Source organism: Ambystoma mexicanum, chromosome 4q, assembly GCF_040938575.1.
Source record: "Ambystoma mexicanum isolate Mex_15411 chromosome 4q, UKY_AmexF1_1, whole genome shotgun sequence".
In the NCBI taxonomy this organism is placed as follows: domain Eukaryota; kingdom Metazoa; phylum Chordata; class Amphibia; order Caudata; family Ambystomatidae; genus Ambystoma; species Ambystoma mexicanum.
Window position 1 is genome coordinate 1,243,116,039 of NC_090928.1, and position 16,601 is coordinate 1,243,132,639.

Here is a 16,601-nt window from a genome sequence, read left to right on the forward strand (position 1 = left end):
CCGGAAAACTCTGCGGCTGGTTTCTTCCCTGGCAGTGCAACGACCTTCATCTTTCCTCCAAGTCGAGATCTTCTCTTCCCCTGGACGACGACGCGACTTGCACCCAATGCCTGGCTTCCCTTGCCACCGACTGTACGGGGTAGATTTAGCCCCCGGCTTTCGAACCTGGGTTAGCCTGGGACACCCTGGCTAAACTTTTCTGAGCCTCTCTAAACTCTTTTTGAACTCTCTGCAAGACTTTCTAAGCCTAGTGTAACTGTGTGATCTTGGGTGCATTTGTGCTCTGCTCTCTCTAAGAGTGGACCCAGCCTTTGGACTTTGGCTCACCAGTGACTTTTGCTCTTCTGCCTTGCTAACAGTGTTCCTAGATCTTAGAGTGGTGTACCAACTTATTGGAGTGCCATCTATAGTTGAGCGCTCACCTCTGTATGAAAATAAGTGGTGTTTACTAAGACTTATCTGATAAGGAATAAGGGGTGTATATATTATAATAGTAACTGTGTTTAGAGTGTTTACAATAAGAGTGCTGGAGTGTTTCAAACAGTGTGTTTTTAAATAAATAATTATATACTTTGATACCAAAGCTCTAGTCAGTGTTTGCTTGTATTATTGTGTCTGAGTGCCTATTGTGTATACTTTGCATACTGCCTAACTCTTCTTGAGGGAAGTCTGACTGCTCAGCCACAGCTACCAGGTAAATCTGGGTGGTACAGACTGCTACCAAGTGGGTTTACTGCTAACACCTGTAGTCCTAAATCTTTTGCAGTGTTCCCTAAGGGAACTGCACAGGTTTCTGCCTAACAGTCTCACAGTGCAACATTTCTTTCACAGTACTTTTCAAAACACCAAGTACAGATTTCAGCCATTTTAACTCCACTTTTGTTATAGGTCCAAGGTGTGCATGGCCCCCTTTTCCAACATTCTATTTTCTTAGGGCTAGGACAAGACGGTTGCCGCAATAATTCCATGTAAAGGTTAAGATTCTACAATTCGCTTAGGACATCAGCCCAGCCACTTTACCTGTTTTATATTTCCATACTACTTTTAATTTATTTATTTTTTTAATTCATACAGGTATAGCATATATACAAACACAACCATACCACACTTGGGTATCGTACAACGCTATTCCATCATTGTGTCGGCCCCATCATGGCTTCTGTCCATAAAATACTGTTTATATCTACCCCAAATGTTCCTAGGTTGCAGTGAAGCATGCATCAGTTCTGCATATGTTTCTTCATTCTCGTTTGCCCATAGCATATCTTTATCCCAGTCACTTTTAGTGGGTGGGTTCTTGCTTTTCCACCTGAGGAGTATAGCCCTCTTAGCTAATAGTAACCCCAGGTTCAGTAGTTTCCACCACGTGGTATTCATCTTCCCGGTGGCTCCAAGTGTACACATCGTAGGCGACCTCTCAATAGGTTGGTCCGCCATTTCGTCCAACGCATCGCAAACATTCCCCCAATATTCTCTAAGGCTTGGGCAGGGCCAGAACATGTGCAGAGTATCAGCCCTCTTGCCCCCACATCTGGGACAGGTACCGTCCGTTGTCGGGTACAAGCGTTGCAGCTTGTCTGGGGTGTAATGAAGTCTATGTACAATCTTATAATGTATAAGCTTATACCGCGAGTTACTGCTTAGTCAGACCACATATATGTAACCAATGTTTTTCAGTGATTGTGTCCCAAATCAGATTCCCAACTCTCGCTTTATGAACTATTGGTGGGCGGGTCGTGATGATCGGCTTGTATAGTGTTGATGCCGTTGTTTTAGCCGTCCTCGCTGTAAACATATAGCCCAACCCCATGTGAATCACCGGTTCTGCCGGGAACATTTCCCACACCTGAGCGATGGCAGATCTCATGTGCATGTAGTGCATTTTCTGATTTGGCGTGTCACCACTTTCCCCTTCATTATGTCCCATGTTATGAATTTCTTGTCCGGGTACAGATCCCCGAATTGATTGATACTACTGTCCCTCCAATGCGAAGCAATCTCTGCATCCAGTGTGGGGGCTATATACTGTGCGCCCCAGATCGGCATGCACGGATGGTACAATACTTTTGACCATTGTATATCAGCTGGCCCAGACCGTGCATATTGCAAGAGCCGGGTATGTGGTGTAGCATTTGGGGCGCGCCACTGCTAGCATGTGGAGGAGCTCGTCCGGTTTCTGACCTAGAGCTGTCTCCCTTGTGTGGGTAGGTTCAAGATACCTAGTCGCCCATTGTTCGCCAGATAATGCATTTTAAAGTCCGGGACTGCCAACCCTCCCTGTGAGTATTGGTCAGCGAGTGCTCGCCATCCAAGCCTCACTTGTCCATTCCATACTAGTGATGTGCATGCGCCCCTAATCCTTGAGAACAATACTCTTCCCGGCCATATTGGGACAGTACTAAACAGAATAATTTCGGTAGAACGATCATTTTGATGAGGGCAATCTTACCCATGATCGATATCGTTAGGGATTTCCAATGCTCCATTTTAACACAGAACTTTTGCTATTGTTTCATAGTTCAGCGCGCGGGACAGCTGCGCTGTTCTGGCAACGTACACCCCCAGGCATTTAATGTGGACCGGACTCCAAAGGAGTCCATGGAGTTCGGTAGGTCTGGTGGTTACGTCCGTCAGGGGGAAGATTTCAGACTTATTGGTATTCAATTTAAGGCCAGATATCTCCCCAAACTCTTGGACTGCTGTTAAAACCTTACTCGGATTGCGTTCGGGGTTCCTCAAATACAGTAGTATGTCGTTTGCAAATAATGTGATAATTTCTGCCCTACCAGCCAACTGCAAACTGAGTTTACTATATCTTTCCCTCATCAGGTCTGCTAATGGTTCTATAACTAGCACGAAGAGTAGAGGGGAGAGCGGGCAACCCTGCCGTGTCCCCCTCCCCTCCCCCCCGACACCCTCGGAACTCCAATACCACCGAGAGAGCGCTGTTGACTTTTATTCTAGCATAAGGGTGGGTGTACAGAATTTTAACCCACTTTTTGAAGTTGTCACCGAACCCATACTTTCTTAGGACTCCAAATAGAAACGGCCAGTAGACCGTATCAAAGGCCTTTTGCATATCCAATGCAATTGCTACCCCCTGTAGTTCTTTCGGAACTACCACCGTTCTACTGTAGCAACGTCTGATATTTATTGCTGTGGATCTGCCTGTTACAAAGCCTGCCTGGTCCTCGTGGACCATATATGGCATCAAAGGAGTCAGCCGTGTTGCCAGTATCTTTGTGAAGATCTTTGCGTCAGTGTTTATCAGTGACAGTGGTCTATACGAGCCGCATTCCTCGGGGTTTCCCTGGTTTAAGCAGCAGGGTAATGACGGCTTCTCTGGTGGTCTCTGGGAGATCACCCTTTTCTTGTATATCTATCCATACCGCATGTAATTCATGGGCAAGGAGCCCCGCAAACTCTTAGTAAAATTCAGCTCCTAGGCCATCCAAGCCCGGGGCCTTGCCATTAGGCAATGTTTTAATAGCCTTCTGTATCTCTGCTACTATTATCGGGACTACGAGCGCATTTCGTGCATCCGGAGACAGAAGCGTAGTCGGTATTTTTGCCAGATATTGATCTATGTCTAAATCTGTGGCTGTGCTCTGGGGGAGAATATAGACATTTATAGAAGTCATAGAAGGCTTCTTCAATCTCCTCCTGTTCTGTGGTGACCACCCCATCCGATTGCGTTATACATGGTATGCCGGTGGAACCTCGTTCACTCTGCACCATCTTCGCCAAAAGCCTACCTGGGCGCTCTTGTTCGCCATACCGTCTAGCTGTAGCGGGTCTATCAAAATAGCGGACTTCACGGTCTGCCGTTTTCCTGAATTCTTCCACCTGGCTTTTAATTTCCAGGCCCAGTCGTGGGGACGGATGATTAGCATAGTGCTCCTGTAGATCCGCGATCTCTCCCTCCCGCCGCTGCAATTCCCTGCGAATGTCTCAACACCCCAAATTCTGTCGACATCGTTGTTCCTCTTGTACACACCTTAAAGGCTTGCCACAGCATCACATGGGTCTCCACCGTGCCCTTGTTATGATCGAAATATTCCTCCATGTGTTGGGTTAGTGCTGTTTTGTATACCTGGTCCGTCAGGGCAGCGGCCTTGAATCTCCATGGGGGGGGTCTGTGAATTTTCATCTCCGGGACCTTAAACGTTATTTGTATGGGGGAATGGTCAGAGAGCATTCTAGGATACATCAATGTTTCCATGACCCATCCCAGGACAACGTGGGATAGGAGCCAGACATTTATTCTGGAGTGTATATCATGTACCGAGGAATAGAATGTGTATGCTCGTTTAGCGCCCTTTAGGGAGCGCCAAGCGTCCCGCAATCCCAAATCGATCATGTGGGTAAGTATCATGTGGGCTGCACCAGTGAGAACCCTGGGCCGATCAGATGTGCGATCTAGCTGGGTATTGCGAATGGTATTCATATTGCCTCCACATATCAGATGAGCCGTGGGGTATTTAGCCAGTTTTCCTGAACAATGTTGAGTAAAACCCCAGGTCATCCATATTCGGCCATATACGTTCACGAACAGTACCTCCTCCCCCTTAAGTTTACCATGCACCAAGAAATAGCGACCTTCCTGATCAATCTCTGTGTTCTGGGTTGTGAAGGGAATGGAGCTATGCATCAAGGTCATCAAGCCTCTAGCTCGTGATGAATATGATGTGTAGTAGTGTTGAGGGCCCCAGCTAGGAGCCATCTTCGCTGCTTGGTGATCTAGTAAGTGGGTTTCCTGGAGGAAAACAATCCTGGAGCCCAGCCTGTTTACGCTATAACTTTCCTCCTTTTTAACAGGGAGCCCAAACCTCGGACATTCCAGCTCAACAATGCGATGCTCTCAGTGACTCCCTTAGCCATGATCATGTACTTCCTTCACAGATTGCACGATGTGTCTTTGTCCAGTTGTGTTCCCATGTTTTACCATCTTTATTATCTGTGTTGTTTTAACTTTAACTCCCTCGTACCCTGCCCTTCCCTCTCCCCCACCGTCATAGTTCCCCAAACTTCAACTATGCATCCCTCTTCACCTCCCTCCCTACCCATAACCTATAACGTGCACCTGCAGCAGGGGGTGTCTGCTGTGACTGTCTGGCTCAGTTGCTATTTTCACCTTCCGGCATAACTTGTAGTAATTTGTTTCTCAAACCCATTATAAACACTTAAGGGCACCTCTATCTGTCATGCATCAACATAATATATTATTATATATTTCTATTCTTGAAAATTACATAATTTAAAACCTAGGAATTCTCACTGTTTACTGTCCTAACATTTGCATAAAAATCAATGCTTGTAGGGCGGCCGAGGTTCTGCTGATCATGGCAGCATAATCTTCATGGGATCTATGACTGCTCACGCTGGTGGACATTTCACTGCATTTTACTGTGGCACTTTTATGGGACCAGTCCACGACACACACATTCTTTTGCCACCCTTTCTTTCCAACCCACATACTCCCTCTTTTACTCTCCATGGCCATCCAGCCCCATAAAAATGGCACAGTAAAATGCAGTGAAATGTCCACCCCAGTAAGTTGTAATAGATCCGATGATTCTGCCTTGATTTGTGGAACTCCGATGGACATGTCACTGTGTTTTACTGGGCATTTTTGTGGGGGTAGGAGGGTTGACAAATTACTGGATTCACTCACTTCTCCCCAGATGAACCTTTCGAGGGGATTTGGTCCTCCGACGTATTCCATATCTATGACCGTAATCACCACAGCTGTGCTGCTTTGGAAAATCTTTCTGCATCCTGCGTCGATGACGTCCTCGAGGGCCTCTGTCGAGCCGACGTCACCGGATGTTATAAGTAGGACGCACGATGCCCGTAGCCTCAGTTCCGTTTTTTTCCGCAGACGTGTTCGCTTCAGAGATCTCGGCGTGCCTCAATTCTACTGAAACCTGTTCTTTCGGTTCTTCAAACCGGTTTCTTCATTGCTATCGAATATGTCGTCTTTGGCTTCTTCCACCCCGCAGTCCAGGTTTAAGAAGTGTCGGGTGTGCGGGTCCAAGATGTCCCTGACGGATACGCACAACGCTTGCCTCTGGTGCCTCGGGGAGGACCATGATAAGAACGACTGTGTCGACTGCCAATCGCTCACTTAGAAGGCCTTGCGGGAGCGTAAGAAGAAGCTGTCGGTCGGTAAGGTGGCCAAGCCCCGGAAGTCGCGTTCCACTGGTCTTTCGACAGACGATTCGAGGGGTGACTCTCTGCATCGTCGTCGCGAGTCCGGGGGTTCTCGGTCTGGGAGTTGGTCCTGCCATTCCTCTGCCTCTTTGAGGCACTCCAAGAAGCATCGTCACAGGTCGCCTTCCACGTCCTCTTCCGAGGACGCCGCCGGTGGCAGGTAGCTTGTCCCAACAAGCATTCCACTCCTGAGGAATGGGATTCATTCCGAAAGGAGATGTTGGCGATTTTTCAATCGCAGGGCTCCGGTCCGGCCGCGCCGTCTGAGGACACCGGCCGAGGCTGCGCTAGAGAAACCTCTTGTCCGCCTTCGGGCTTGAGCAGTCGTCGCGACCACCGGGCACTTCGAGGTCCCGGTCAGACAAGGATGGTCGCTCTAGGCATGCCCGTTCCAGGTCCCGGTCCTCGACACCATCGAGACTGCGAGACTCTGTGAAGTCTTCGAATGAAGACATCGACGCCGGCGGCGCCAAGGTCATCGACGGACTCTCTCGAGGCCCCGCCTCCGAGGAAGTCGTCGACGCCCAGGCTGTCTAGAGACCCGCTCGGGGTTCCGCCCTTGAGGCCTGTGTCGAAGCTGTCGGCGCCGCGTTCGACGTTGACGCCCATTCCGTCGATGCCTTACGAGGCAGTCTTGTCGGAGGTACTCCGTGGCACGGTGGTACCCCCAAGAAAGGCGATGGCTAAACATGTCTTTGTGCCTTTTTCTGTACCCTCTTTCCAGCCTCTAGATTATATTTCTGAGGTGGATGAGGGGTCTGTGGAAGGTGAGGTTCCTGCATTGGTTCCTGATGACATTGTTTCTGGTCACAGTCAACTTGAGGACCTGCGTCAGTCGCTGCACGACGCCAGTGGTCTAGACACCTCTCCGGAGGTGGAGTTTGGTAGGACGGAGCCTAGCACGCATGCCGAATCTTCATATCTGCGCCTCATGTCGAGGGTCACTGAATACCTGGGTTGGTCTGCCTACCCCTGGGGATTTTCAGCAGGATGACCTGACTGATATCTTGGGCCAAGGTCCTCCAACTGACCCGGTGCTGCCATTCCATTTGGCCTTGCAGAGAAGGGTGGCTGCGGCTTGGACTTCTCCGGAGAGTCTCCCGGCAGTGAGCAATTCCTTGCCGAAGAAATATCGCCCAGCCAGTGGTGACCCCTGCTACTTGACAACGCACCCTACTCCGGAGAGTTTGGTGGTGCAGGCGGCTACGACCCCCGCAAAGCAGGCGTCGTATCCTACCGTCCCTCCTGATGGGGACGACAAACGTTTTGACGGCTGGGCGAGGAAGGTGTTTTCTTCTGGGGGTATGGCGCTTCAGGCTGCCAAATCCGTTTGTGCCTTGTCTCTTTTCACGCACACTCTGTGGAGCTGCATTTCCTTAGCGGCTGATCGTATCCCCAAAGGGGAGGTGCGGGATGGTTTCCTTGCTATCGTTCAGGATGGCAAGGAAACCATGTGTGAATCCGTTCAGTCGGGTCTGGACTTGGTTGATTGCATCAGCCGGTCCATGTGCCATTACTTCAGATGTGTGGGGTCTGGAGAACATAGCCCATGGCTACTGTCTTCCTTTCCGGTAATCTCTCTTTGAAGAGTCTGGATCCGCTCATTGCGTAGGAAATTCAATCCCTGCTGGAGAAAGGCGCCATAGAACTGGTGCCTGTAGCGGAGAGGAACAAGAGATGGTATTCCCCTTATTTTTTGATTTCGAAGAAAGACTGGGGATTGAGACCCATCATGGACTTGCGCGGTTTGAACAAGCTCCTTCGGAAGGACAAGTTGAAGATGGTTACTCTTTCTCAAGTCCTCCAGGCCCTTCAACTTCAGGACTGGTTGGTGTCTCTAGACCTCAAGGACACTTATTTACATGTGCCGATCCATCCCAAGCACAAGAAGTACCTGAGGTTTGCGTTTGGCGACTTGCACTTTCAGTTTCGGGTCCTGCCATTGGGATTGACCTCTGCCCCAAGGGTCTTCACCAAGCTCATGGTGGTGGTGGCAGCGTATCTCAGGAAAGGGGGGATTCACGTCTACCCCTACCTGGACGTTTGGTTGATCAGGGCGAGCTCTCCCGAGCAAGTCCTGGATCATCTGTCCGTCACCTGCCACTCCCTTCTCAAGCTGGGTTTCTTCCTCAACTTAAAGAAGTCCCACTTGACGCCAACTCAGCGGCTCCAGTACATCGGATCAGTGCTCGACACTTCCCTGGGGCAGTGTTTTCCTCCCCAGGTGAGGGCTCTTCACATTCAGCAGATGGTACAGTTTTGCCATGCCCAGAGTCTCCCGGCGTTCGAGTTCTTGAGGCTGCTCGGCCTCATGGCATCCTGCATTCTTCTGGTGCCAGAGGCCCGACTGCGGATGAGATCTTAACAGTGGGCTCTCAAGATGCAGTGGTCACAGTCCTCCGGCAGGATGTCCGACCCCGTTCAGGTGCCGCCCTCGATCGCCCAGGACCTACTGTGGTGGGCCGACAAAGGCAATCTGTGAGGGGGCTCCATTTTGGCTGCCCTGGCCGGAGGTGACGATCGTGACAGACGCATCCCTCACGGGATGGGGAGCTCATGCCAACGAGTTGAGTCAGCGGTCGTTGATATACATCTGTTGGAGCTGAGGGCCGTCAGACTTGCCCTGAAGGCTTTTCTGCCGACTGTGCAAAGAAAGAATGTCCTGATCCTGACGGACAACACAGTGGCCATGCACTACCTCAACAAAAAGGGGGGGGCAGGGTCGCTTCCTCTGTGCAGGGACGCGATGCAGCTCGGGTTCTGGGCCATCCAGCAGGAAATTTCGATCTCGGAGACGAAAACGAGACGGAGACGAAAACGAGACGGCGGATGCTCTGAGCAGGCAGAGCGCGATCTCTTACGAGTGGGAGTTGGCTCAGGAGATTCTACTGGAGATCTTCACTCTTTGGGGGACCTCAAGTGGATCTCTTCGTCTCCAGTGTCAACCGGAAGTGCGAAAGGTTCTGCTTGCGGGAAATTCCTCCAAGTGGAGCCTTAGGAGACGCGTTTGTGGTGGAGTGGTCCTTCCCACTGCTGTACGCGTTTCCTCCAGTCCCCGTCATCCTGCAGGTGCTGCGGAGGTTACGGAGGTTCGGTTCCCGGATGATCCTCATTGCTCCAGCTTGGGCCCGGAGGAGGTGGTACCCGGACCTTCTCGACTTGTCCATCTGCCCTCCACGTCGTCTTCCCTACCGAGACGATCTGCTCTCACGGGAGAGGGTCAGGTTCTCCATCCAGAGGTCAGATCCCTCAACCTTCATGCTTGGCTTCTGAAAGGTTGAGGTATAAGGATTGGGACCTCCCTGAATACGTGATGGAGGTGTTGCTTTCGGCCAGATGGCCGGCAATAAAGTCCCTGTACCGTTGCCGTTGGAGAAAGTTCTGCGACTGGTGCAGGGTTTAGAATGTGGATCCTTTTTCATGTGACATTCCTGTGGTTCTGTCTTTTTTGCTTTCTTTATCCCACAGGGGTTTGCAAGTGGGTACCATTAAAGGTTACCTGTCGGCGCTGTCCATATTTATGCGCACGCCTGAGGAGTGTTCTTATTTTAAAATCCCTTTAATTTCTCAGTTTCTAAAAGGGCTCACTAATGTGTTCCCTCCGTCACCTTTCCAGGTGCCCGGTTGGGATTTGAACCTCGTTCTCAAGTTTCTGATGGGTGCTCCTTTTGAGCCTTTACATTCTTGCCCTTTGAGACTGTTAACTCTACTGTATTTTTGGTTGCGGTCACTTCCGCTCGCAGAGTGAGGGAGTTACAGGCACTTTCAGTTAAGCCACCCTTCACTGTGTTTCGTAAGGACAGGGTTGTCCTTGGAGTTCGTCCTTCCTTTCTTCCGAAGGTGGTGTCGGAATTTCATTTAAGCCAGAAGGTTATTCTTCCGGCATTTTATCCTCCGCCACATCCTGGTAAGGATGAGGAGAGGATCCATAGGCCTGGATCCTAGGAGAGCTTTAGGTTTCTATATTTCATGCATGTCCCGGGTCAGTGGACGATAAGCTCTTTATTGGTTAAGCCTGAAGGCGTTTGGGACAAGCCGTTACTAAGCAGACTTTGTCTCGATGGATTATCTTGGCAATTTCTGAATGTTACCGCTTGGCGGGTAAGGACCCTCTGGTAGGCTTACGGGCCCATTCTACTAGGGGTATGGCTGCCTCTACTGCCCTGCAGAGGGGTGTTCCTATTCGTAACATCTGTGATGCAGTCACTTTGGCTTCGGTCCATAATTTTGTACGTCACTACTCTCTTGATTCTATCCATGGGCAGGAACTGGCCTTTGGCAAGGCGGTCCTTTACTCTGCAATTTAATTGGGCATTCTAAATTTGTGTATTCTAAATTCTTTTCCCATCTCCTTACGTTGGTACTGCTTTGGGAGTCTGTCATAGATATGGAATACGAAGAAGAACAAGTTACTCTCTTACCTGGTAACGTTCTTTCGATGGGATGGTCCGTCAACGTATTCCATACCGCTCCCTCCCTGCCTACCCCACTACAGAATTTCTTTTGCGATTGCTGCTTACGTTTTCCGCAAGGCTTTATCTGGTCATGCTGGCAGTAGATTGGTGCCACACGTTCTGGGGAAAAAACTACAACTGAGGCTACGGGCGTTGTGCGTCCTACTTATAACATCCGGTGACGTTGGCTCGACAGAGGCCCTCGAGGACGGCGAATCCACGTCATCGACGCAGACGCCGAAAGATTTTCCGAAGCAGCACAGCTGTGGTGATTACTGTCATAGATATGGAATACGTCGTCGGACCATCCCATCGAAAGAACGTTACCAGGTAAGCGAGTAACTTGTACTTCCCTGTGGGACTATGGATGAGAGACTGCTACGCGATAAACTCCCTAGGGGTAGAGGCAAGTGGGACCTCACCAGGAGAGACTCAAACCCTCTGCCGCTTGTGGACAATAGCTCCCGTTCCAGTGAGGCATTCCCTACCCAATTCACCTGTAAACCTGTGTTGATGAACTCTACTGAAAGAAAACATTAAGGATCAGTGGAGTCTCTTAACGCCGAGACCATGCATGCAGAAGCACTGTGGAGCATGCCGGAAGAAGTCATGAGTAAAGATGCTGTCCCGACAAGAAGGAAAGCCATCCATAATAAGACTGCAGACCTGGTTACACGATCCCGTGATCAGGAAGCTAACTGGTAGAGCGTCCGATCCAGGGAGGGCGATTGCAATACTCCTACTAGTCCCAGTGGGACACAAGTTTACAAGGAGTGGGAATCATCACTGGCCTACTTGTACTCGTCCCAGTAATTCTCTAGTTTAGAAGAAGTGTGAGAACCATGAACCAGTGTTGAGGTCTAAGAAGAGTGAGATTTGTAATTGGATGGATATGGTTGGTACCAATCAGGATAAAGATTGGACATTGAAACACGAGGGACTTCTAAATTTGTGCAACAAGCGAAGAGTAAAAGAACCCCAAGTAAGAAGAGAAACCCAAATCCATAAAATAAGAGGTAAAGAGAGAAGTAAAAGTGGAAAACTCTGTTAAGTGAACTTGATAAGTGATGACCAATAAATATCTAAGCATATTTACTAACAGAACTTGCTTAAAAAGCAACCCACAGGAGAAGGGAGTCATGTGCCTGTTCTTTAGTTGTTTAGGTAGGGGTAGGGTCAGGTCAGATTAGCTTTTGGACAGTAGACAGACCTTTCTTTTGAGCTCACCGATGACTAACGAGCACCCTAGTTAGTTGGTTGGATAGGGAAACCCATAGTTTAGGGAAAGGCCTTTTCAATTTTATTTTGAATAAACATAAATCCTACTGAGTCTATCTCCTTCTGACCCGCCATAGCCCATCAGTCCCCTGTTCTACCACCCTCTGTGTTGTCCCAACCCCCTTTCTCCCTCTTTTACGGCCTCAACCCTCTACCCTGCATAAAAATACCACAGTAAAATGTCCCTTTGGCCACATTTGGTTAGAAGGCTGTGTTAAGTTGGGTGGCTAAAAGCCAAAATAGGGCTTTTTATACCCGGCATTCTTTGGACATCAACTGTTAAGATCAAAATCGCCTTCTCTAATCCATTTAAATAAAAATTGAAAAGCAGCATGGCTACAAGGCACCTCCCTGAATCCATGTGAAAGGGAAAATGTAGTTCATTCACCATTGTTGCCAAATGCCACATTTAGTTTCAGTATAAAACTGAATAATCATGCTGATCACATTTTTTTTAGTTCCTTAATCACTTGGAATGGACCAGAGCAACTAGCGATTTCTTATCCAATGCCATGGGCAAGTAAGGTGTAGCGCAAACCCCTCCTGACTCGATGTTCTTGCGCGGTATTAAAGGCAGTTTTAGACCTTGCTCTGTTGTGCTCAGAAAGCATCTGTACCCTAGCTGTGAATCCGACATTGGGTTATTTTCATCAATCAAAACTTGCCATCTATTTCAGACAAGGTGACCCACTCGGTGTAATACACCTATACAGACTAGGGATGTTCAGTGAACGCTTTTGAAATATCTACACTATCATGCAGAGATGAATTGCCCCTTTTTATTTTAGCATACCAGAAATGTAGGTAAAGTTCCTCTGAAAATATGCAGTGGTCCTGGTGGTTGTCTAGAAGGATGAGAAATTTAACTGTAATGTGTTATTTTGAGAGAACCAGGTTTTGGTTGAATTGAGGATGAGAATAGATCTTCAGCCTCTGTTCCTCGGTCAGATTTCAGTGTCTTTCTTGGTTTGCGGTGTTTTCTGGGTTTCTATTGCGGTGTGGGTCAACAGTACCTTCAAGGTCCACTGAGCTTTTGGGTTTGTAGTGCTTTCAGAGTGATGTTTCTCAACCTGGCCCCCAGTGGCTGGGATTCAGAGGCCTGTCTTCTGCCGTTCCGCATGCCAGCAAGGATTTGAGGAGAAGTTACTTAGACTTCCATGCCTCCACTTACTGGTTTGGGGCAGCGCCAGAGGTTCGGTCCTCTCACCCAACTTCCAATATCTGCATACAGCTTCTTCCTAACCTTTCTTTCACACAGGACCAGCTTACACGTTAACTTTTCTTGTTTGTTTGGTAGTGGGCTTCCCTTCAACTTCTTTTGGATTCACTTCATTTCTGGGCTCTTGACTCTGCCCCTTTTCCACAATTATTTTCACTCTCTCATCGCATGACAGGTTCAGGGGCGAGTATTTGCAGCCTTTGTGAGTCCTTTTGGATTTCATCAGTTATTGTGTTTGTGGAAGCTACGATGTGAAGATGCTGCTTTGCAGACTGAGAAGATGGAGGAGACATTGGTATTGAGGCAAGTCGCCGGTTTTTATTTAGTGTTGCTTCATCACATTCTAAATTGTCCCACAATTTACCTTTTATTTTTTTTATATTTTTTAAAAACTGTTAACATAATATTTCTCATCTGAACTTTTATGTCCGCAGGTGTTCTGATAAATGTCCAATTTTTGGCTCTCTTAAAACGAAAATGCATCTTATGCTAGAAATCTTTAGATACTACTTGCTATCCTGTTGGCGCAATTTAAATGTTTTCCCTTTTAATCTTATCCTCTAGGGTGTATCTGGTGAGCTAGTGCTGTATATTCTGTGGCGTCTTGCAGACGATGTGGCGAACTTGAAAGACAACCCTGTGCCTCGCGCACCTGTAATCAATCACTTGCTGCTTCAAAATATGGAAAGCATTTTGAGAATTATACTGGGTGTACTTAATAAAAATGTGGCTTGCTTCCGAACTCTGGTAAGTAAATTGTTACGGAACCAGGAAGATGATAGCATGATCTTTATAGATAGTAGTGAGGGCAAGCATTCGTCCTGTTGTTCTGATAAACAATATATGTCCTTATGGGATGTGGGTTTAAGGGGTGAGTTTTGCATTACTGTTTGGGACTTCCTGATTTCCATCTGAAAGTGACTGCAATCAAAGACCTTGTGTGACAGAAAAAACTGCTTTCATTCCTTCCTTTTGAAGAACATTATGTATTTCAAAATGCACCTGTCTCTGATCTATACGGTTTATTTTCACATGCTTTAGCTGCTTAACTTCAAAAACAGCCATTGCTCCCTTCAATACGCAAGGAATTTGTGTCACCATGACCGTACAAGTGTATCATGTTATTGAATGGCAGAGCTCACAGACCATGTGTAGTGTATCAAAGGCAAAACGTTTGGTCAATTTCAGAAATAGTTATGAGGTTTTGTTTATGTATAATTATTATCTCAATTAAATTCACATAGACTTGATTATCTCTGCTTATGGGGTGCTCTTAATTTACAGAAATGTGTTAATGTTGGTATTCCCTATACTGAGATCATCATTCCTGTTTATGAGCATTGCATTGTTAGGCAAAGTTTGTATGCAGTACCCTTTGGGACCACTAAACACAACTAGGACTACAGGTGTATGCAAACCCAACCTTTGGTATAAGTACGTACTACACAGTTTTGTGGTAGCGCTGCTGAGGAATCAGGCTTATCTCAAGAGGGAATGTGAACTGTAAGGACGTTACACAGAGGTCTATAATTGCATTGTATTCAAATAGACTCTTATATTCAAGATTTCTTGGTAAAACACTTGTTAATTTATTTCACGGTCCGTTATAAAACATTCACTAGAAGGAAGCAATCAATATCACACAAAAATATACTTTAGTACTTCACAATATCAGGTTCTGAGGCATTTAAACTACTTTGAAGGAGAAGCAAAAGGACATTCAGAGCATTTGAAGTAGGAGCAAAAAGGCATAAGTTACTAAAACGGATATTACAGTTACTCTTAAACAGTGCCAATAGTTTGAGTTCGCCAGAGGAGTTGATTCAATGCAATAGGTTTGGCCAAAGTCAATGGGCTAAAGTCTTGTATAGGATAAAGCCGTTCTGGAAGTTAAACGGAAAAGTCTTTGCCAAAGTCCTCAGAAGTAGTTTGTAAAAGAAAGATTCAAATGTTGGGTCACAAGCTGACATTGTCTGCAAGTTGCCAAAAGTTTCAAGCACTTTCGCAGTGAGAGGTAAGTTCTCTTGGCCGGGTTTTCACAGTACCTTACAATGAAGAAAAAGAGGCAGCTGAAGACGTCTGTTCCTGGCAGTTCCGGCAGATCTCACTGTTCCTGACCCTCAGTCGTGGGGCCAAGAGGGAGGACGTTGGTGGACTCCTGGACTGCACTGGGACTGGTAAAAAAGCTGGCAAAGTCAAATCTTCAAATGTGGTAGCTGTAGTCAAGCACACAAACTGGTGTCCTTCTCCCTGGCTATTCGGTTTCCTGCACCACTATGAGAACTATGCAACCAGCTCCGAGAATGGTATCCAGGTGGCGTAGGAGTTGCTTGGTCCCACCAACTCAAAGGGAGAAGCCGTCCTTGAAGGGCTTCTCTGTCGAGATGAATTTGGCGATTCGGACCTGCAGCAGGGCTTCACTGGGCAAACCAACAGTCCAGGAGTTGCAGCAGCCGTCCTCTTCCAGCTAGTCTTCAGTTCTTTCATTCCAGTGGTCGACTCTGCCTTCCAAGCCAGGAGACTCACCTTTTGTCCAGTTTCCTCCAATTCATTCCAGCCTAGCTGCCATTCAGCCAGCAGGGTGGCTGTCCTTTCCGGAGTGAACAATCCAACGCGTGGTGAATTCTACTTCACAATGATGGGAAGAGCTGACATTGAAGTATCAAAAAGTGAAATCACAGTGAATACTTGGCCGCCACAAGCCAGTTATCTCTGTGGTAACTTCTCTGACACCTTCTGCTTGAAACACAAACATTCATAATGATTGCGAGGCCCTGCTTTCAGTCTGTATTCATACTGAAAATCTGCAGTTGAACTCTCCACCTGCCACTGTCCCTGTAGTGGGTTGCGCTTGCTGGGTTCCAGAAGCAAAAGCACCACATGGCTCACCTCAACGTTTAAGTTTAAGTGTAAGTTAAGAGTTGTGGTATCTAACCAGAGGCCCGATGGCCTCCCACTTAAATACTTCTCATGTCTCTGCTCAGTGCCAAATATTTTTAATTCTATTTGAATTAATTGTATCAACACATTTTTGAAAAAAAAGGGCACATTTAACATCAATGTGTCCTGTTCATCCAAATCAAAAATCGGAGAGGAAAAAGGGGTACAATCTAAAAGAGTAAATCAGAAATTAGTCAAGAGCACACTCAAAAGGCAAATCCATAAGTTCATCTCCGATCTCCTGGACATCAAACTTTCACACAAGGTTTTGCATGATGGACTTCATCATGGAAACTGAGGCAATCGTCATCTTAGTTTGCTCTCCACATAAGAGTCTTCCAACAGAGCTCCACGTCCATTGAGACATGTTGACTCAGTATTGGGGTCAGGTGTATCTCTATCAAAGGCCCCCACCGAGGGCAGGTCATCAGTAAATGCTTGATGGATTCCGTCTCTTCATTTTAATCACAAAACCGACAGTTTTTGGAAGAGGCCCT

General features: G+C 47.5%; 1 protein-coding gene across 2 annotated transcripts in view; it reads left to right on the forward strand.

Moving 5' to 3' along the window:
• LOC138468319 (exportin-5-like) overlaps positions 1-16,601 on the forward strand; it is a 2,047,117-nt gene that overhangs the window by 416,834 nt on the left and 1,613,682 nt on the right. For both annotated transcript variants that reach the window (XM_069608821.1, XM_069608822.1), the window contains exon 8: positions 13,729-13,911. In XM_069608821.1, coding sequence (XP_069464922.1) covers positions 13,729-13,911 — 183 coding nt within the window. The remainder of the gene's footprint in view (positions 1-13,728; positions 13,912-16,601) is intronic.